This window comes from Pelecanus crispus, chromosome Z, assembly GCF_030463565.1.
Source record: "Pelecanus crispus isolate bPelCri1 chromosome Z, bPelCri1.pri, whole genome shotgun sequence".
In the NCBI taxonomy this organism is placed as follows: domain Eukaryota; kingdom Metazoa; phylum Chordata; class Aves; order Pelecaniformes; family Pelecanidae; genus Pelecanus; species Pelecanus crispus.
Genome location: NC_134676.1, coordinates 55,782,041 through 55,802,877, shown reverse-complemented (window position 1 = coordinate 55,802,877; position 20,837 = coordinate 55,782,041). Strand labels below are relative to the sequence as shown.

At 40.6% G+C, this 20,837-nt stretch overlaps 1 protein-coding gene across 3 annotated transcripts in view; it reads left to right on the top strand.

Annotated features, from left to right (window-relative positions):
- The first annotated feature begins 89 nt into the window (after nt 1-89).
- HOOK3 (hook microtubule tethering protein 3) overlaps nt 90-20,837 on the top strand; it is a 92,147-nt gene continuing 71,399 nt past the window's right edge. For all 3 annotated transcript variants that reach the window (XM_075727083.1, XM_075727085.1, XM_075727082.1), the window contains exons 1-2: nt 90-166; nt 15,338-15,423. In XM_075727083.1, coding sequence (XP_075583198.1) covers nt 110-166; nt 15,338-15,423 — 143 coding nt within the window. In that variant the 5' untranslated portion in view covers nt 90-109. The remainder of the gene's footprint in view (nt 167-15,337; nt 15,424-20,837) is intronic.

Genomic DNA, 20,837 nt, shown 5'->3' with positions numbered 1-20,837 from the left:
CCGTCCGGTCGCTCTGACGTGTCGACGCCGCGGCCCGGCCCGGGGCGGGAGGGGGCGCCGGTGGTACCGACCCGGCCGCGGCCGTTAGCCCCTTCGGCCGCGCCCCACCATGTTCAACGTGGAGAGCCTGGAGCGGGCCGAGCTCGGGGAGAGCCTCCTCACCTGGGTGAGTGCCGCGGCCGCCGGGCCCCCGCCCGGAGCTGGGCCGCCCGGCAGGGCGACGGCTGCGCGCGCCCCCCACCCCCACCCCCCGCCGCGGCCCTTGCTCCGGCGGGAGAGGGGGGCCTCCCCCCGCGCCCCCGGCCCCCGCCCGGGCCGCGTCCTGGCGCTCGGGCCGGCTCCGGCCCGCGGCCGGGGTCGGCGGAGCCCTGGGGGGCCTGCCTCGCCTCCTCCCGCCGCGGCGGGGCCGGGGCGGGGCGGGCGGCTGCCCGCGGCCGGCGGGGCCCTCCGCCGCCTCGGCTCAGCCTCCGCGTCGGCGGAACAAAGGAACCGGCGCCCCGCGGCGCCGCGGCCGGCACGGCGGGGGGGCCGAGGCCTGCGCCGGCGCGGCCGGAGGAAGCGCGCCCAGGTGCGCCCGCCGCCCCCCGTCGTGCCGCCGGGCTCGGCGGCGAGGTGTTGCCCGCCGCTTTGACCCTTCCCCCGCGACCCGCGCCCTTCCTGGCGTGGCTCCGGTGTATCAGTGCCGCGTTTTTATAACACGCCGGCTGCGCTCGGCAGGCTTGCTGACCAGAAACTTTTCTCTTCGTCTGTTCCTTTCTCTGTATTTGTAAGTAGTACTTCGAGCCTCGAGAGACGAAATTCGCCTGTGAAGTCGAAGATAACACAGTATCAACCTAAGAATTACCTTTTCCCGTTTTAATGTTCGGAGCTTGGTCCGTAAACATCTTCAGGTTGTGCTGTCATTCACAGAGCAGCCAAAATGTAGTGGACGTTGAACCTGGGCTTGCAGCTACTCCGTAACTTGAGCAGTGACTGTAACACAGCCATGAAACTTGTAGTTCTGTAGCAGCTGATTTATTGGTTAGCTCTTTGGAACCGCCGGATTTGGTTTCGGGGCTGGGGTGTTTTTTCCCCCCGCTCTGTAAGCAAAATTGCCAAGGAAATACCCACTGTATGAAACTCTGGAGTACAACTGATTGTTGAAGAGAAACAGATTTTCTCTTTTAGATGTTTAGTCTGTGCAAGGCCAGAGCTGGCTAAAGCTGTGATGGTGATGAGTAAGCTACTAGGGAATGACAGGTTTGTCTGAAAGTCAAAAGGGGATGAGCAAGGGAAATTCAGTGATTGTTAGAGGTGAGCAGGTGGCCTAGATAGTAGAGAAGGCAGAGGTTTTGGGGAAGAGTGTGCCCCAGCGCTTCATACAGGTCTGGAATAAGTAACCCAGTTTCTCTTTCCTTTACATTGCTGCCAGTTTTTGCATCTTTGTTGCAGTTGGCCACTTGTCCTGCTTTTGGCTTCCTAGGCTTTCTTTTTCAGGTGGTGGGAATGAAAGTCCTCTTACTGATAGAATTAATGAGGAAGTCAATGTGTGTGAATCGCAGCAAAGAAAGAGAGAAAGAGGAAGGCTTACTGGGGGGTGATGGAGGCAAATCTGTTGCTATATGCTGCTAGTTTCCATGTTTTTTTGTTTTAGCTGTTTTAGATATTCTCCTGTGGTGCTCTCTGGCAGTAAAGCAGTTGTGCAAATGGGAGAAGCATAAGCTTGAAAGTTTACCTAGCAAGCGGTCGCAGTCCCAATGTGTTCCTAACTCCTCAGATTTCCAAGTAACCAACAGTTCTTTCGTTTGTGTGTGAGTCTATCGTACTCGAAACACATAAGCTGCTGCAGAATGAAAGAGATTGAGTTTTTGCTTTTATGGTATTAGCCTGTTAGGAATGATTTGAACTGTTGATCCTTCCCATTATCCAATCGCAGGTTGGACAAAATTGTTAATGACTTTACAGTATTTTGTTGAAGTATAGCGTCTGTGCAGAAGTCTGTGTCAAGTCTGAAAAGATTTCAAAACTAAAAATATTCCAATATTCTGCTATTTAAGTATGCTGTTCAAATTTGATTTTGAGGTGTTAAATATTTCGACAGTTGTTTTTAAAACATCTTGACGTGTTTGCTAGCTAGCGAGGGAAATCACAAAATGCAGAGTCAGAAGGCAGTTGCTACTTCCCTGTTCCCCAAAAGAATTCTTTGTACAGCCAAATAGAGCACAAACCAGTGGTTTATATGTGTTTGAAAGGCTTGTTTTATCAACTTCCGCACACGTTCAAATCTGGTGGAGGTTGGATTAGTCTTGACAGAAAAAATAAGATTCACTGGTTCTTGTTTGTGGAGGTGAAAAGGACAGGTGTATCTATGTGAAGTCTATTCAGTGTTAGTGAAAATCTCCACTGATTTTCTTTCATTGAACAACAAAATATTGGAAAGAACTAGGGATCTTTTTGTTTGTTTGTTTTTCCTTGCCACATTTGAGATTGGTAGTTGAGGCAATTGATTTGTTGAGTGACAGACTTTACTGTTACCATTGAAAATAATTTGCACTTTCTTAGAAAAGCTAAACCATTGAGAAAAGTCACCTTGGCACAAAAAGCCATCCTGGAAAAGGAGACATAAAAAAGGAAAGCTTTGAGAGAGAAATCGCAACAACAGAAAAAGTCTTGTGGCATTGACCATCTGTAGGAATTATTATCCAGTTGTGTTTGAGCAGTAGGTAGTATTTATAATCTTTGGTCCTGAAGCTGTACCTATCCAGTGGAGTCTTGTCCTCTCTGTAGTAATGGTCCATGCAGACCCCTTCACATTTCTAACCTTCACATCCCCTCAGATATTGAGCTAATCAAGAAACCAGCTGCATCTTTTTTTGGTTAGCAGAAATACTAGTAAATCCTTCTTAAACAGCATTAGAATCAGTCAACACATTTCTTAGATGAATGTGTGGATTTACGGGTTATGTTTACAATTTCAGTATTTTTGTGTGAATGTGGCTTTGAAACAGACTTAATAAAAAAATTAAGAAAGGTGGTTTCAGTTTATTCTGGGATACATGAAACTTCCAAAAGAGTTCCAAAACTTCCATGAAGGTTTTCAGTCCTCAGTGAAACTGGCTGTATAAACAAGATGCGTTTTTTTTTTTTTTTTTTTGCCTGGCTTTCTCTCAGGTCCCATAATGATTCTTGGGAAACCATCCATTTAGATGGGAGAACAGAGCTGTCTTAATTGCAGTTTATGCATACCTGGGATGGCCAGTCTTTACCATTTTGCCAGAGAAGCTGGCTGTTGTTAAGAACTGGTTTAACCTCCCAGATTGCTTGCTTCACATTCATATAGAAGTACTTGAACTGGTTTGTCTGTGTTTTAAGTACAGTAGATAAGGCTTTCCACAAGTCTGAGAACCTGTTCAGCCTAAACTGAATGTTTGCTCAGATGGATGTAGGGTGAGATGAAACGGCTCCTCCCTCTGCCTACTCATGATTTTAATGAATGAGAATATCCCTTGAGCCCTTTACCTTGCATGCCTGCAATTCCTGTTCTGGTATCTTTAAGCTGGAGCAAACTGCTTACCTGTGAATGTTTTGTTTTATTCTCTTAATATTTCACCAAGACCCCCATTTTTGGTGTTATGCTCTAGCTTGGGGTGTAATTCTTGGGGTTTTTTTTACCTCCTTGACAGCATTGTCAAATGGATTCCTGAATCATTTTTGTTTGGGTTTTTAAACAGCTGGGAGAGCTTTTGCTTCCTACCACTTCAGCAGGAGACTATGATGTTATTTTGAGGCAGCCAGGGTACTGGCAACTCAAGCAAAACTGAGCAAAGGTCTGGAGCCCAACTACTGACATCTCAAAGTTGATATTTATACTTTAGCAGTGTTTGCAGGCTACTGTAATTGCAGAACTATTACTCTACCAAAAATCTCCCAGAAGCCTCTAATGAGACTATTCTAGGCACCGTGGTATAGTTATCCAAGCTGCACTGCAGCCAAAGCAGTTTAGAAAAATGTGGCTGTGAGGTGAACCTGCAATGATACTAAAATTGTTTCAGCATATCTAATACAGATTCACATCTTTTCTGTTTAAAACTTATGACTGGTCCACATATGAACACACAGATTTTTTTTTTTTTTTTTTTTTTTTTTTTTGCTTTGTGTGTAGTGTCAGGAGTGCTTTTAACTCAGATACATCGCTGAGTCATTTCTTAAAACATGGAGAGCTGTCAAACATGCGTGTAGCAGTTACACTTTAATATGTCTATATCTGAAATTAGTGTGATGGCTACAGGCTTTTGCTATGTTATCTGAGAAGTTTTCTTTTTTAATGTAGAACTAAGATGTGGTACTGAAAAGATTGCTTAGCATTGGTATGTAAACAGCAGGATTCCTCAAGGAGGTCACTGCTGTCTGGCTGTAAGTAGCAGATTGCTGTTGGAGATGTCATGAACTTTCTTTCCTTTGTTATGACAAATATCTCTTATTTTGCAATGTGCTGCCTCCACCAAGCCGCATCTTGCCTGCTTTCTTTATCTTCCAGTCCTCAAGGCCAAATATAGTTTCTGTGGTAGACATGTTAAACTTTTATGATAAGTGAGAATTTTGTAAACACTGGACAAGGCTCCTGTTTCAGCATCCTCCATTTTAAAAGCACTCTGGCCATTTATGCGGTATCAATCCTTTGACCTTTCTCCTGTTTGGCTGAAAATTCTTCTCAGTACAATGTGTCTGTCTTCTGTGTGGTGGCCTATCTGCAACTGGAAGGATCTGCCTGTGTTAGTTTGAAATATAGAGACCATGCAAGCAAGTGCTGAAACAGATTTTGATTCCTCAAGAAGGCTGCTTGTAAATGCCTTGTAGGCACCCTTTTCAGAGAGGATCAAATCTGCTGGAATGTACTAGGAAAGCTCTGTTTTCTCCTACTGTCTCCTACTGTTACCTCCTTTTTATACTATGAGCCTTGTGCATCTATGGTTTTAAGTACCCTTCTGGTTTCTTGTAGGTGCAAAGATGGTATGAGACTTGCTAAGCCTGTTTAAACTCTTTCTTCTTTCAATCCTTGATCATTGACCACAAAGTTTTAGGGTTTCATTTTCTTCTGATGATATCATCGCATCAGCATCTCATTACCTCTTGAAGAAAACATCAAATTTTAGGAGTGGTTGATTGTGCTGGTGATGACAGCAGGTCAAGAAGATAGTTCTGTTTGAATATGTTGCTGTTCAGACAGAGGGGAAAAAACACTGAGCTTGCCAGCAGTCATGGAACATGGGTTGTCGAGGTATCTGGCAGATCACAGCCCCTGTGTCTGTTATGACAGACCACTAGGTTGAGCAACCTTTTTTACTTTTGATGACCTCTCACTAAGATGGTAAAGAATTTGTTGCTCCACCCTTTTAGGGTTAGTTATCTGAGAGAGTGATATTCTGAGCGTATCATTCGCTAGGTTTGAAGGAGCTGGGGTGTCTAGCACTGTTATTAGGTTACAGGGATTGTTTTGACCTGTTTGATGAGAGGTCAAGCAGAGGCACAAGAACTTCTCTTAAAGACTGTATTGTGGAGCAAGTAATGTAAGGCTGATAATATATCGATATGATAATTAAAGATAATAAGGTACAGTTTATAAGTATTCTACCCACCTCCCCACCCCCCCTTTTAAGTAAAAAACAGGAAGGAAGGCTGAACACAGAATTTGGAGGTGCAGACATAACTCTTCATGTGTGTGTTTTGACACAGTTTTAGATTTTCATTCTTTGGAGCCTTGTCCCAAATTTTGCCTTTTTTCAATTTATGCATTTGTGAAGAGTGGCTTATAGCAGTGGTACATTTATAACAATTGCTAGTTCTCTGAAGAAAAAGGCATTTAGATGTGATTCAGTATGTGCTCAATTTCAGCTCCCAGTTCTGCCCCCTCATTTTTGGGGGGGGGGGGGGTGAGATGTTGGTTGGAGAAGAAACAGATTTTGCTGTTGAGAACTGTGAAACTTAAACAGTATAAAGGAAACAACTTTTCTGTTAGCTTGTTAATTTCAAGGTGGGAGGTGAGGAGAGAAACCTGTTTCTATAACAGTTATTTGAAAGAGATGAAGTAAAATTGTGAATTTTGCACAATTGTCTTGACTTTCTTATTGTGAGACCATTTTGAGGCTCTTGAACTGGAAGATAATATTATGACATTCTGTTCTTCCTGGACCATCAGAAGTCTTTGCTGCAATCTGTTTGACTTCTGTAGAGCCATTGCAGACTTTCAGGTTGTGGAGCAGGAGAGGGAGAAGAGGAGGAGCCCAAGACTCAATTGCACTTGCTGCTCTCTGCTTTCTCGGCTGAGCTGAGGGCTCCTGAGTACTGTGATAGTTTAGAAAGACTTAACTAATGTTGGTTTGCCTCCAGCCTAAGTCCAGGGTTGCTTAATCAATTTAATTTGCAAGTCCTAGTTGTTAATTAAAAAAACAAAACAAAACAAAGCAAGCCAATGAGGTTATTGGCCACACAGCAACTAATGCTAGCACAAGGTTAAGTCAGGAAGTGAGGGGAAGAGGGTAGTAGTGTCCTTCTTGTGGCTTTTGCTGCCAACAGCTTGACAGGTCCTGCCACACAGGAAAGGGAAAGGGATTAACTCCTTCCCCAACCCACTGGTAGTGGTTTTCCTGCCCTGCAGAGTATGCATGTGCTGTTTTCCTGGTTGCCTTACTTTGCCTTAAGTGACTTAGTCATTCCTATGAGTTACTTAGTACTTCTTGTTCAGGGCAATGAACAGGAGACAACATGGAAAGGAGGAGCAAGGTTTTGGTGGAGGGAAAAGTTCTCTAAGGTTAAAGGTGGGGGGGGAGTCCAGCCAGCACTCCACTCCTGCATGTGGCAGGTAAAAGCTTCTGAATGAATACAAAGCTGGAGCTGTGTTTCAGTGGACTAGCTGGGGCCACAAAGGGATGGCAGCTTTTCAAAGGGAACACGCAGGAAATGTTTTTGGAGTGGTGCATGTAGTGGAGCAAGTATTGCACAAAAAGATGCATTGTAAATCTAATGATAATGTGCTTCAGCCCTAGAATTCGTAGGGCTAGGGCTCTTTCATGCCATTTAGTGGCAAGCTTCTTTGCAAGTGTACACTGGAAGGGTAGTGCTTTGTGTCCTCTGTGGAAGTCCTGTTGACTGGAGCTAAATCTGTCAGGGTAGCTAAGTTTAGATATTTAAGCTAAACAAGAAGTGGGTATTCACACCACATGTGAGGTATGTTTTGAGGACATTAGATCTGGGAAATGAGCATCCGTATTTTGTTCATTGCAGAGTTACAAACTATTAAATGGATTATAGCCTTTCCTACATTCCTGGATTACGTAAGATAAACCTTTGAGTGAACCTGTTTGCTGTGGCAGCAAGGTATCCATAGTTTTACTTCAGGACAGGAGTAAGTAGAAATAAGTTTGTATTTAATTGCAACAGAGATTATCATAGTTTTATGAATTCTACTGCCCCTTTGGTGGTTGGGAGAAAAAAAGAAAAAAACATTGGGACTTGATCACTCCGGCGTGGCTTAGCTGATTTTATTTTACGGACAATGCCAAAAGATGGCAGCCTGTTCCATGGTGGTTGCTGCCTTTCTTAAGAAATCATGGAATTTGGTCAGCCTCTGAAAAATCTTCTACTGCATACCTACGCAGTCTCCATGAAGTTCAGGAAAATGTTTTCTGAAATGTAAATCCTAGAAATGGAGAAGACTTGAACTGCAAGATACGCTAAATTTAGTGGTGTGCTATACGTCTGTGTTACCAGTTCTAGAATCTGCGAAGTCTCAAATTTGTTAGTCTGATGAAAATTTACTGCCAACTCTCTCTGAATCTTATCTTTTAGCTGCTAAGTCTTTCTTGCTCTTGTGATCCTGTGAAAGACTGTTTCCACACTGATCAGAAAGTTTGTGCAGATGATATTTCGGTAGAACCTAGTGCTCTTGGATTCATCTTCTGTGCCTTTGGGGGAAGAGTTCTTTATTCCACCTGTCAATAGAGACAGTACTTTTCATCTAAATTACACCTGCAAGAGGGTGGAGTTGTGGGCTTTAAATAGTTATTCTTCTTTTTCTATATTTTGCAAGGGGAAAGCTGTCATCTATGTTCACGTTTTTTTTGTTTAAGTAATGTTAGAAATATGTATAAATTTGGACTACTAGTAGTTAGCCAGAAAAACTTAGCATACTAGCCAAGAAGTTAATGGACTTTGATTTGCCTTATGCCATCAAATAGAAGCTATGCCTTGCTGCCTGTCCTTTGTCTTAGTATGGATCAATTTGGGCACATTTGCCGGGTGTCATTCAGGTTTCTAGTAGCCTAGCAGTCTTCATTCAGGATAAAAAGAATTTCGCTCTTTTGTTCATTGAGCACTGTTCCGGTATTTGTATTTAACGGTTACTTTTAGAGAACAGTTCTATTTATCCTCCTTTGGTGAAACTTCATGCATCCCAGTTCTGTGGGTTGCATTATCATCTAGGCTTCTGTGAGTTAGAGTGCTGAAGACGGAAGATATCCTACACTCCTATGTTTAATGTGACATCATTTTAATTATGTTATTTTGTCAACTCTGGGTAATAGAGATGGAAATTTTTGCACTCTGATCAGCAGAGGAAGCTGGTGGTTCACCTCCTGTAAACCCTGTCATTTGTGTTTTCTTCCATGAGAAGATGTTTCCAGTCTTGAAAGGCACTTTTTTTGGTTTCTAAAGTTCATTGGTGCTTGGTGAAGTATGAATGTATGTATCCTATAAATGTGGGTGGTTTGAGGTAATGTTTGGCAGTTTTGCACTTCTTAATAGCTTGTATTTTGAGAAAAGAAGAGAAAGCATCAATGGTGAATATTACTTTTAAATAAAACATGATCAAGTAAATGAAAGCTTGGAAAGAACTGTTGGTTTACAGTGCTGTGTTAGGCCTTCCTATTATGTATCATATTTTCATTTTGTCTTCATCACAAATGCTGTGTAGTACTCTTTTTCATCAGCTGGCTCATCTGGCTTTCAACTGAAAACAGGAATAAATTAATTTTCTTCCCAGCAGTTGGTAGATTAGCTTGTCTTCTCATGGATATTTCTGAAATGGTTAAACCTAACACCATTCAGACTTGAGACTCTGTTCATTGTATCTTAATACAATGTGTTGTACTTGAGCACTTCAGTTAGCAGCAATTTAGTGCCAATGCCAAAATAGTGCAGCAGTAGCTGGTTTATGCTGTCATGGCTCTCTCATCTCACAGTCCTTTAGTAAGTAAGCTTTAGTCAAGGTATCTCTTCTACTTTCTGCACTGTGTTTCTGCAAAGGATATACTTAATCTTTGGAGAACTTAAGGTATGAATGAAATATTTTGATTGAGAACTTTCATGACTTTGACCTGTTCATGTATTTGGGGTTGAACACAGTATAAATAAAATGAGAAGGAAATAAATAACATTCAACTCCCTCTCCCTGAAAGAATCCCCAGCCTGGCCAGTAAAGACCTTGCTATTTCATTGTTTGGCTAATTGAGTGCCCAACATTATGGCTGGATTGCAAAGTAACTTTTGAGGCTTTAATAAGGGAAGTCTGACAACATAAAAATCAGTGAAAAAATCTGGAAATTCAAATCCTGGAACAAAACTGTTGCTTGTTGGAGAGCCTAGATCTCCTTTGTTTGTTTCATGCAGTCTGCTGCTGTCTTGGAAAGCATGAAAAAATAGCTTATGACATGACTATCCAAGCAGAAGATACCAGTGCTACCAACTGGGAGGAGAAAAATGAGTGAAGAAATTATAAAGTCCAGAAGCACAGGATCTGTTTACAGGGTAGGAATCCAATTCTCATTATGACAGCTCTGGCTTAATACAAGTATTTGGCATTTGAGGAAGAACAACTTTCTATATCACATAATTAGCTTACCATCCTGAAAAAATTACTGGCCTGGTTTCGTCCAGGCATTGAAGCTGAGTGAAATTTGTTTTAGCGGGATCCTTGTGGATCTTATAGGTAATATTGGGCGAATGTATGAGGACAGAAGTACCCAACCCCCCTTAATTTTTAAGTTTAGTCTTTCAGTTTAGTCTTTCAAGTGTTCTTGCTAATGGCTTGAGCAGTGATTCGCATCCAACCCAGTGAAGCTGGTTACTTTCTTGTTCTTACTCCTTTTAGCCACTTCTTCCTGTCTTAGCTGTGTAATCTGTTTCTTCTGTGGTGATACAGTATTGTTCTAGGCTCTATATGGCAGCTAGTTTTAGGCTTGCATAGTCAGTTCCAAGAATGTAGGGAAATAATGGGTAAATAATTCTAATAGATCATTTATGGGTTGGGGAGTACTTTGCTCTGATAACTAACTAATTGGAAACTGGGCATTACCTTTTGTTGTGTTTGTGCATAAGGTAACCAGTCACATAATGTTTTATCTGCTAAGAACCTCTAGTAAAGATTTCAGGTATTACTACAAAAGAATACGTAAAAGGTCTATTATGCAACTGCACCAGCAATAAAAAACAGGCTATATGTGTGATCACTCTGCAAAGAGCAGCAGGTCTTTCATAAACTTTTAGTGTTGAGAAGGGAAAGGTGCTGGAGAGCTTTTTTTGTCTTTGGGTGGGAAGGGGATGGGGTTTTTTGTGTGTTTGGGTTTTTTTTTCCCCTAAAGTTTTTTTTTTGTTGTTTTCCTCTAGCTTTATGGGATGCTAGATTTCCCATCAACAACTTATATCCTGGTCTTCAGCTACTGTCTTTGAGAACTGAGTGTTTGTCCAGTTCTCTGACCTTCATATCAAGACTATTTTCATGAAATACATTTCTGCCTCCTATCCCTAGTAGCTAACAAATCCTTGCTAGTCATATATGTAATCTGGAACTGTAACTCAGAGGTTCTAAGGTTCTGACTTCCTGCAGCAATTATTTAGTCCCCAGTGATAGCCTCCTTCGCATTGAAAGTCTCCTGCTACCCCTTATTTTAAGGTTTGTATAAAAATTGACAGCTCATGTTCATGGCCATGTGAATCAGAGGTCTGGATTAATATTTAATAAAATGAAATAAAATAACCCTTTTCTCTCATTACATGATAGTTGATGGAAGGCGTGAAGGCCTACTAAGGCTAGCGATTGAGTCAAGTGGTTGGTGGTTTTCTTCCCTTTTTTCCCCAGCCTCTTGTCTGATAGAATCATAGAAACACAGAATAATTTGGGTTGGAAGGGACCTTTAAAGGTCATCTAGTCTACCCCTTTTCATTGAGCAGGGACATCTGCAACTAGATCAGGTTGCTCAGAGCCCTGTCCAACCTGACCTTGAATGTTTCCAGGGATGGGGCATCTACCACCTCTCTGGGCAACCTGTGCCAGTGTTTCACCACCCTCATCGTAAAAAATTTATTCCTTATATCGAGTCTGGATCTACCTTCTTTTAGTTTAAAAGCATTACCCCTTGTCCTGTTGCAACAGGCCCTACTAAAAAGTCTGTCCCCATCTTTCTTTTAGGTATTGAAAGGCCTCACTAAGGTCTCCCCAGAGCCTTGTCTTCTCCAGGCTGAACAACCCCAACTGTCTCAGCCTTTCTTCACAGGAGAGGTGTTCCATCCCTCTGATCATTTTTGTGGCCCTCCTGACCTCCAACTGGTCCATGTCTTTCCTGTACTGAGGACTCCAGAGCTGGACGCAGTACTCCATGGGGGGGTCTCACCAGAGTGGAGTAGAGGGGCAGAATCACCTCCCTCGTTCTGCTGGCCATGCTTCTTTTTATGCAGCCTAGGATTCGGTTGGCTTTCTGGGCTGTGAGTGCACATTGTTGGCTCATGTCCAGCTTTTCATCCACCAGTACCCCCAAGTCCTTCTCCACAGGGATGCTCTCAATCCCTTCATCCCCAGCCTGTATTGATATTGGGGGTTGTCCCATCCCAGGTGCAGGACCTTGCACTTGGCCTCATTGAACCTCATGAGGTTCACACAGGCCCACCTCTCCAGCTTGTCCAGGTCCCTTTGAATGGCATACGATCCCTCAGCCATGATGTCAAGGCTCTATATAGTGGTACAAGAAGAGGAAAAAAAAAAAGAATCGTAACAGGGAATGGGAATTAATTTACAGCTTTGGGGAACTAATGATGGGGACAGTATTGCAAACACTCAAGAAATAGGGGCAGTTCCAGCAGGATGAGAGAGAAGTCTTCCAGGAGGAAACACATCACAATGCGCAGGAAGGGCAGTGTTTTAACAGCTGTTACTGAATAGCTGCTTAGAGGCACACACAAAAAAATATTTCCTTCTTTGTCTCCACAGCTGGACTCTGCTTCTGCATTGCCACATTCTTATCATTCTTCTCCCTTCTGGAAAATGAACTCTACTGTTTCTTAAAGTGGTTTAGCATTTTATAGAACTATCTGAGAACAGTATAGGAGTTTAACTTTGACATAAATTTGTAAAGCTGTTTTTTATAGGTTTTCTTTGGAGAAAATTTGTTGCTTTCACATCTCTGAAGGATACGAGAAGGATATAGTTCCTTTGTTTTAAGAGCTGAATAAATGCTTTGTAGCATAAACTTGACACCTTAATTGAAATATTATGCTGTGTATTCCATTTGTATGCAAGCAAAGACATTTATTACAGAATTTAAATGTATGTGAAGAAACAAGTCATATAATTAGTTTTAATCTTTCTGTTCTTTGTCATCTAACTATGAAAGCCATTATTGTCCTCAATGGCAATCTTGCATGTGTGACTGTGGGGGGAAAAAAGAGAATTCAGACTGGTTACCCCAGCCTTAATGACAGTTTTGATATTTTCTTGTGTATAAAGTATTGGGGAAGTATGATGATAAAATCAGTTACAAACCAGCAGAGAGTATGCATCTTGTTTTTCTGTGTTGTGGAGATGGTCTTAGCAACCTTTCTTTTTTCATCAGTGTAGTGGTATATCCCACATACGCTTTTATTTAGTCAAGGAGGTGTTTCATATATCAAGATACAAAATGAATTTTAAAAAATCTGATTAGTTTGCATTTTATTTGAAGACCTCCTTAATCTCAGTATTGTTTACTTGAAACGAGCATTTCACTTTGTCTATTTTTGAAAAAATCATAGTAGTGGTAGTTCTTAAGTAATTTTTTTTGATTTGGCTATTGTGCAGCAGTGATTTAAGTTTTCATTATTTAAAATTATGATATGAAAAATTAGAAACAAGTTTTCATTATTTGTGTGAGAATTTTATCCTTACAGCACCTTGAACTTCTTCAAGCATAAGCATCCCTGATGTCATTGCAGCTTTTTTTGCTAGAAAGTATTATTTCCTGTTTAATGTGTTGCTGAGTTTGTGGATTCAGACTCAGAATTGTCTCTATATTCCTTCAACAGTATTGCTGCAATTCAGAGACTGTAGGTAAATTCCATTTTCTGGCAAAATAGCAATTTAATGTTATATACTGTTATGTAGTGGTTTTCATGTGTGTGGGTTTTTTTCCCCACCCAGCCACCCTGATTTTCACCTAGTGTCTTAGCAATCTGTGATGGCTTCTTGATTCTCTGGAGAAGAAGTGAGGAGCTGTGTTTTCTGGGTAGCTCAGACCAAGCTACAGGAAAATCTGTTGAGTCTGAAGTGTAGAAGTCACTTCTGTCTGTTTTGTATGCCACACAGTAATTTGTTCTTGTACTCTTGGAACATGGACATTATTCACGGCTCTTTGTTGGGCGCTGTTGAACTGGCTTAGCAAACATGCTCTGAGAGCTCATTTTTTTGGCTCTCTGTGGACATCATTGCTGGGTTTTTTCCTAATCGAGTGCTAGGTTTTTTTTCTTCCAGAGTAAAGGAAAGAAAGGAACATTCACTTAGGTGCTCGTTCTCCAAATTAATGTTAAGTGGCATTGCTAGAGTGCTTACATGACATTCCGAAGGTATGATGAGAATCTGAGTATTGTGCTCTTGATTTTTTGAGAGCCTTCTCCTCAACAAAGGACCTGCAAGTTTTCCCCCTGTTATATGAATTGTCTTTTATTGTAAGATACATATCTAGAGGGTATTTATTGGGAAATGGCTTGGACCAGTGTTAGTATTTCAAATGCCACAAAAGCATAAATAGTTGTATATTATGTTCAGAAAAAAACCCAGTTGATATATCTTACATTTATGTAGCCTGAAGCTCCAAGCTCTCTTGTAGGCTTTCTTGTCCCTGGTGCATATGAGAAGTGCTTCCTACAAGTAAACCTGGGCTTCCCCTAGGAGGATAATAGCAGAGAGCATTAGGCAGATACCTTCCAAATGACATCATCAAAACTATTTTCACAAACTTCATCTGCACCCTTTAAAAATAATGTTCACTTAAAGTAAATGATCAAGTAACTTAGACCAGTTGAAAAGACTGCACTGAAGCGGAAAGGCTCTTTTCCACGCCAAGGGAGGAAGGGAGAAAAGAGCTTTGCCTTGTGTATTTGTACATTTGCTGATATGGTAGGGGGAGGGTTTTGGATAGCCTGTATGCTATATGTCTGAAAATGGAGTTGATGAATAGAAGCCATACAGAAATTATGTGTATTGATGAGTGGGGTTTTTTAAGACATTATTCTTGCTGTTGCGTAATCTAGACTATTACACAGTGTCCTCAGAAAATTAACTTTAGGGTGGTCTCAGTAAGTGTGTTCAGTGTGCAGTCTGTGGAGGGGAATTTGTTACAAACTAGTTTGTTGTCAGTCTTAAGTAATTCTGTCATCAAACAGCTCAGTCGTCGGGTCCTTGCCATTCCCCTTCAGAATAGCAGCATTTTTGAATCTTAACTTCCATCTGAAGACCAGAATCTTGCCGCTATGTGGGCCTTACTGTCTGTCACTGTGTTAATAAAACACCCTGAAATATTCAGAACTGTAGTAGTGCATAGACCCATTAGGGTTTAGCAGCATTGTGCTCTCCTCTTCCATCTGGTAGTAGGAAATAGTTAAGTTTGGAGTGTGTATGTCCCTCTACGTTTGATCTTCTGGTTGTGGGGAGCCTGTGAGAGTTTTATGTGATCAGCATTACTTGTAAAAGCTGAGTTTCTTACGTATATTCATTGAGAGGGTGCGCTTGAATATACACTCCAGAAGTACTTGAATGGGAGAACAGAAGGCCCAGTGACTTTCAAATTAGAAAATGCTGTGGAAAATTTGCCTTTTGGAGAATGTATTGCTGTTATTTGTAGCAAAGTTTACAAGTTCGCGAAAACAAAGATGCTAAGCCCTGTCAGTAGTTCATTTCCTTGATTGCTATTAAATTGAAAGCTTCGTAATTCCTAACATATATGCTAAACGTGTGGGGTTTACTCTGGGTTTGTTTTTTGTTTTTGTTTTTGTTTTTTTTTTTGCTTTTGAAAGTTCCTTGACATTGAAGTAAAAGATAACCTTTTCCTTTCTCCCACAGATCCAGACGTTTAATGTTGAGGCACCATGCCAGACCGTGGAAGATTTAACGAATGGGGTTGTGATGGCACAGGTTCTTCAAAAAATGTAAGAAATTGTTTATGTAATGAATTAAATACACACAGTTTTATTACCTATACATTTTTCTGTATTTAAGTGTATTTTAGTTCAAACTTGGCTGGTATTCCATAAGAATGTAGCTTTTCCTATGCTTAGACAGTAGTTTAATCTGGAAGATGACTAATGTTTTTTTCTCTGTAGTTTCCAGATAACATCTGAAATGCAAAAAAAAAAAAAAAAGTTTTATTTTAGGGAGGTATTTATTTAAGTGTGAACTTACTGGAAAGGAAGTTGAATTAAAACTAAGCTTACAAATTAAAACTTCTTTAAAAAATTGGAACCAGTGCAAGGTAAAGTATTGGCCCTGGTCATTGTTTGAAACTACAGTCAATATATCAGTAATGTTAGAATTAGTTTCCTGCAGTAAAACTTCTGTGAAAAACTGAATGGAACTGTCAGTTTAGTTGTTTGCAAAGATACTATGTGCTTGAAAGTCAGTGAAGGAATAATAGCTGTTACACTAGATAATGTGTTCGTTCTTTTGAACTTTAAGATCAAATAGGATAAAATGCACTAGTTCAACATCTCAGTGTAGTCTAGGATGTTTCTGTGGACTACAGATATGTGTCTGAAATGTAGCTATATGCAGAATTACTTATTTTCACAGAAACACAATTTTTTATTGTTACTTAGGAACTTAAGCAGCATTTACCAAAGTCAGCAGTCCAAATTGAGCATGCTAGTTCCTACAGACCTATTTTTTTTTAAAAAGGTATGCTTTATTCCTTTTAACATGAAGAGGGTACTGTCATGAGTGTAAATGCAGAATAAAATGTTTTCTGTGTAATTTGTTGAAAATGAAGACTGGACAGGTACAGAATGATGTGAACAGCTTTCTGTTATTCTTCCGGTTTGCATCAAAGAATTGTAGAACAGTTGAATTGGAAGACAGCTCTGGAGTGTTTAGTCCAACTCACCTGCTCAAAGCAGAGTTTGCTAGAGCAAGTTGCCCCAGGATTGTGTCCAGTCAGATTTTGAGTATGTGGAAGGATGGAGACTCCACAGCCCCTGTGGGCTACCTGTTCCAATATTCAATTGCCCTCACAGTTAAAAAAAAACCAAAAAGCAGGGGGCATTTTTTTCTTTATGTTCAGGTGGAAGTACTTGTGTTTCAGTTTGTGCGCACTGCCTCTTGTCTGTTCAATGGACACCACTGAGAAGATTATGTGAGGGTGTAAAGAAGAAGGAGCTATTGGGTATTTATATACAGGATTGATAAGATTCCACTGAGCCTTCTTTTCTTCAGGCTAAACAGACACAGCTCACTCAGTCTCACCTTGTATGACAGATGCTCCAGTTTGTTAATCATCTTAATTGCCCTTTGCTGAGCTTCCTTGTATGTCCAGGTTTCTCTCATACTGGGGAGCCCAGAACACAGCACTTCAGATGTGGTCTCACCAGAGCTGAGTAGTACCTTGGCCTACTGGCAGTGCTCTTCCCAGTGCAGCCCAGGATGTGGTTGGCCTTCTTTGCTATAAGGACACATTGCTGGAATGTGTTCAGCTTTGTTTGTACCAAGCTTGCTGCTTGGGAGTCTTTCACTATAGCTGCCTCCCATTTATGGTTCTTCATCAATGTGTGTTCTTTGAGGCTAATAGTACTAATAGGTTAATTACATAAAGGTGGGAGGGGAGAAATCTGTCAACTTTTGGGTGCATCAGGACTTTTACCATAGTAAATTCATTAATGTTTAAAAACTGGCTGAAAGAGCAAATTAATATATCCAGTGAGGATTTTTTAAAAAAGGAAAAAGTAAAAAGAAAAAAACAGAGTTCACTATGAACTAAGAAAATGCAGTCAGTGAAGAGGTCAGTGAGGTAGAGCATTGATGAAAACTGAAAGATGTTGGCGTGATCCAGTGATCTGGATATATTTCCATAGGAGAGTAAGGATAGTATTTCTTCTTGAAAACTTTAAAGTTTAAAAGTCTGAACTCTCTTTTCTTTCTGTTTTTTTTAACCTCTAACTTCGTAGAAAGAGTCCATTGGTACTTATGAGGGCAGAAGATAGCGGAAACAAGATGAAATTAAGACAGTAGTTTATGATGAGGAAGGGTTTCAAAGAGATCCCTAGTTCAGGGAATTAGTTGCTTTAGATATACAGAAAATTTGCACAACACAGAACTGTAGGATTTGTTGTCAGTAAGAGAAAAAGAGGAAGAATATTGCTTATTCATCACCTGATAAAAAACATCTGTGCCTTGTGTCAGGTGTTCAGAAGGTGCCAGCAGCTCCTTCCATTTCTCAATTTTTTGTATGTTGTTCTCAATATTTTCTGCACTCGAGGTAGCCACCTATTTGTAAGTAAGAGCCATTCTTCAGAAGTAACAACTCATGTAGCAGAATTTTCTGTAATAAAACTGCTGGAAGAGGTTGTGAGAAGAAAAGGGTACAGAGGGAATTACTGACACCTTCAGAAGCTTTTCACTGATGTGTGTGACATAAAATGGCAGAAATGTGTGCTATGTAACCAAGCATGAAGCGTTTTGCTTACAGATACAGGTGTTAATAAACAGGTCTTGGTAAATTCCTGAAGGACACTTTCTTTTTACCATAAAACCTTTATCTTCAAATTTCAGGTTAAAGTATCATTGAATGGAATTCTCCAGTGCTGACTATTCAGAGGAAGAAATTCAGCCTATGCTTTAGCCTTATCTTTTTTTTTCTGTATTATTCTGTAAGATTCACTGTTCATTTGTGTTCAGATGTGAAGATTATTGGTCCCTCTGACTGGAATTGATATGAAATACAGTAAGATAAGATGCCTGCACACAGTCAGTGTTGATGATTATTTTACAGAGTGCTGTACTCCAGGAGTAAAGATTGGAAGCAAACAAAAATGTTTGAACTGTATATGAGTAGACTGTCTGCCTAAGATCATGTGCTTATGCTATTCAGAGCATATGAAGTGCCATAGCTTGCTTTTGAATTGCATCCTCTTTTTCTCCCTGTTTTTTTGTAGCCTTCACTGATGTTACTCATGTTTTCACTGTCCATTGGTATCCACAGAACAGCACAATTCCCTGTTTTATACTACAGTCTTAAATTTTCCTTTCATCCCACTCTGGAAACTGTTTAGTACCAGGTGTCCCTCTTGTTTTAATTCTTTCTTCATCTGTCATACTGGCCTTGGTAAATACAAGAGGTGGTGTATATATTTTCACTTGTCATCTATGCATTGTGCCCCACTTAATGAATTATTCCTTTGTTATATTATACATTGCAGCATGCTGTGTATGTTTTGACACATGCAGAACACAAAAGCCATGCTTTTGTATATTGCTGGGGGAGGGAAATTGTTGTAAACAGACATTTCTTAAAGCAGCTTACTGTACGACTGTTAAAATGAGTAATAATCATGAGTTATACTACATGCTCTGTGGGTTGGTTTTCTTCAGAAGAATATTTCTGTCTCTTGGCATCTATGATGTGGAGAGATGATTGCTTAAATAAAGGAAAATTTGCATACAAAATAGGATGGAGATGGTATAAATGAGCACTGCTGAAAACAACATCACATGAAGTGATAACAGCATTAACAGCAGCATCTTGTGCTCTGAAGAAAAGTCCCAGTTATCTGTGGTACTATTCAGATACTAGGCAGCAATAGCTTTGTAAACCTGGAAAGTTATCCAGTGCAAGAGATTGTCCAAATTGGATCTAGCCTCAGGAACTTAGACAATTCAAAATGCTTGGTTCAAACAAGTCATCTCATGATAATCATGATACTCCAGTCAGTTTTCTGCTGCCCTTGTTTAGTGCAGTACCTCTTCAAAATGTGCTGTTAGGTTTTGTAATCACAGCTGCTCAGTTTTCAACCACACATTTTCATATTTGCTTAGGTGATGCTTTTTCAAATGCTGTGAGAAATGACAGCATCTTTCTTAATGACATGGACTATGGGAGTTAAAGAACTCTGAATATGGTTGAATCACGATTCCCAAAGATTCAGCAGAGCCAGACTTGTTCACAGCAAGGGCTGTGAATGACCTAATGTCTGGAAGCTCCTTTTGAAAAGTATTTGTAGAAATTCTGATGGAAAAAAATTTGTATTTCAGATTTGATTTCCATTAATTTGCTATAGAGAGAAAGCATTGCTGTTGGTATTAATTCTGAACCTTAATCAGACTTTCGAGGACAGCAATGAAATTATAGCAGCACACTAGGAATGATTCTGAGCTGATTTATGGGTGAGGAAAGGATGATCATTCTAGGTGTCCTTGGTGTTGATACCCAACCTGTTGCTTTTCTGCTTGTTGTATTCATGCAAAGTGTTCTTGCAATGTGCTGCTAATTACTGTGTAATCTGCATGGAGATGCTGTAAAGAGAATTAATGGTACTACTCTGACCACTCTTACACGTTGATGATTCAGAGTGAATTGCTTATCAGCTGCTGGACACTTGGATACTTCCATGAGGTTTGTACACTTAAGGAAAAACACGTGGGATCTGTGGGAGAGGACTACCACACCGAGTTTAGATTTAATCCTCAGGAACCTTCCTCATATATGTCTGATAACATACATAAGGGTGTAGGTAGCCCAAGACTTCCATCAAGACAGTGAAGGCCAGTTGCTGGTCCATGTGTTACTTTTATTGCAGTAGTAGCTGAGAAAAGCTGCTTAGTTGCTATTGAAGTACAGGCTTCCAGAGTGGAATGATTTGGAGCTGACCCTGAAATCTTGTTACTTTTCCTCAGCTGATGCCCTTGCTGTTGAAAATCAGGTATGCAATATTAGCCATCCAGTGAGTCCAAATATAATTCTGCTTGTAGGCAATTGTTTATGCTTACCCATGTGCTTCTTAGTGTCAATATTTGCAATGAAAATGCTAAGTCAGGAGTTGGTATATTCATGGCACTGCAGCCTTGAAGCAGCTGAAGATATTAGTGACTAAGTGCAATCCTTAAAATGATAAGATACAGTCCTTAAGAAAGTCCCATTGGTATTTTTTGCTGGTGAAGCATAGGTAATTAGGCATACCTGCTTTCTCACTCAGCTGCATAAACACTTTGTAGTTGTGAGCCTGTTGTAAGTGAGGCTTACCTGGCTGTTGGCAATTCCCAGAAGACCCTTCTGAAAGATACTAGGGTGCTTTTTGAACTCCACACCTCAAACGGAATCAAGTGGGTCTACATGGGGCTTAAACTCTCATTTTTTTCATTACTGTGCAGATTAATTTGTTGTGATTGAGTGGAAGTTAGGCAAATTAAGACTTTTTGCAAGGAGAGCTGTTGGTTACATGTAAAAGCTGAATGTGAGCCTTCTTCATCTCTAGTAGATCTTGTATGTATCTGAATCAATTTCATTCTTAGGTTTACCTGTCTTCTGAGGGCAGAGAGGCCATTTGAAAGCTATCTGAAAACATCTATTTCAAAACCA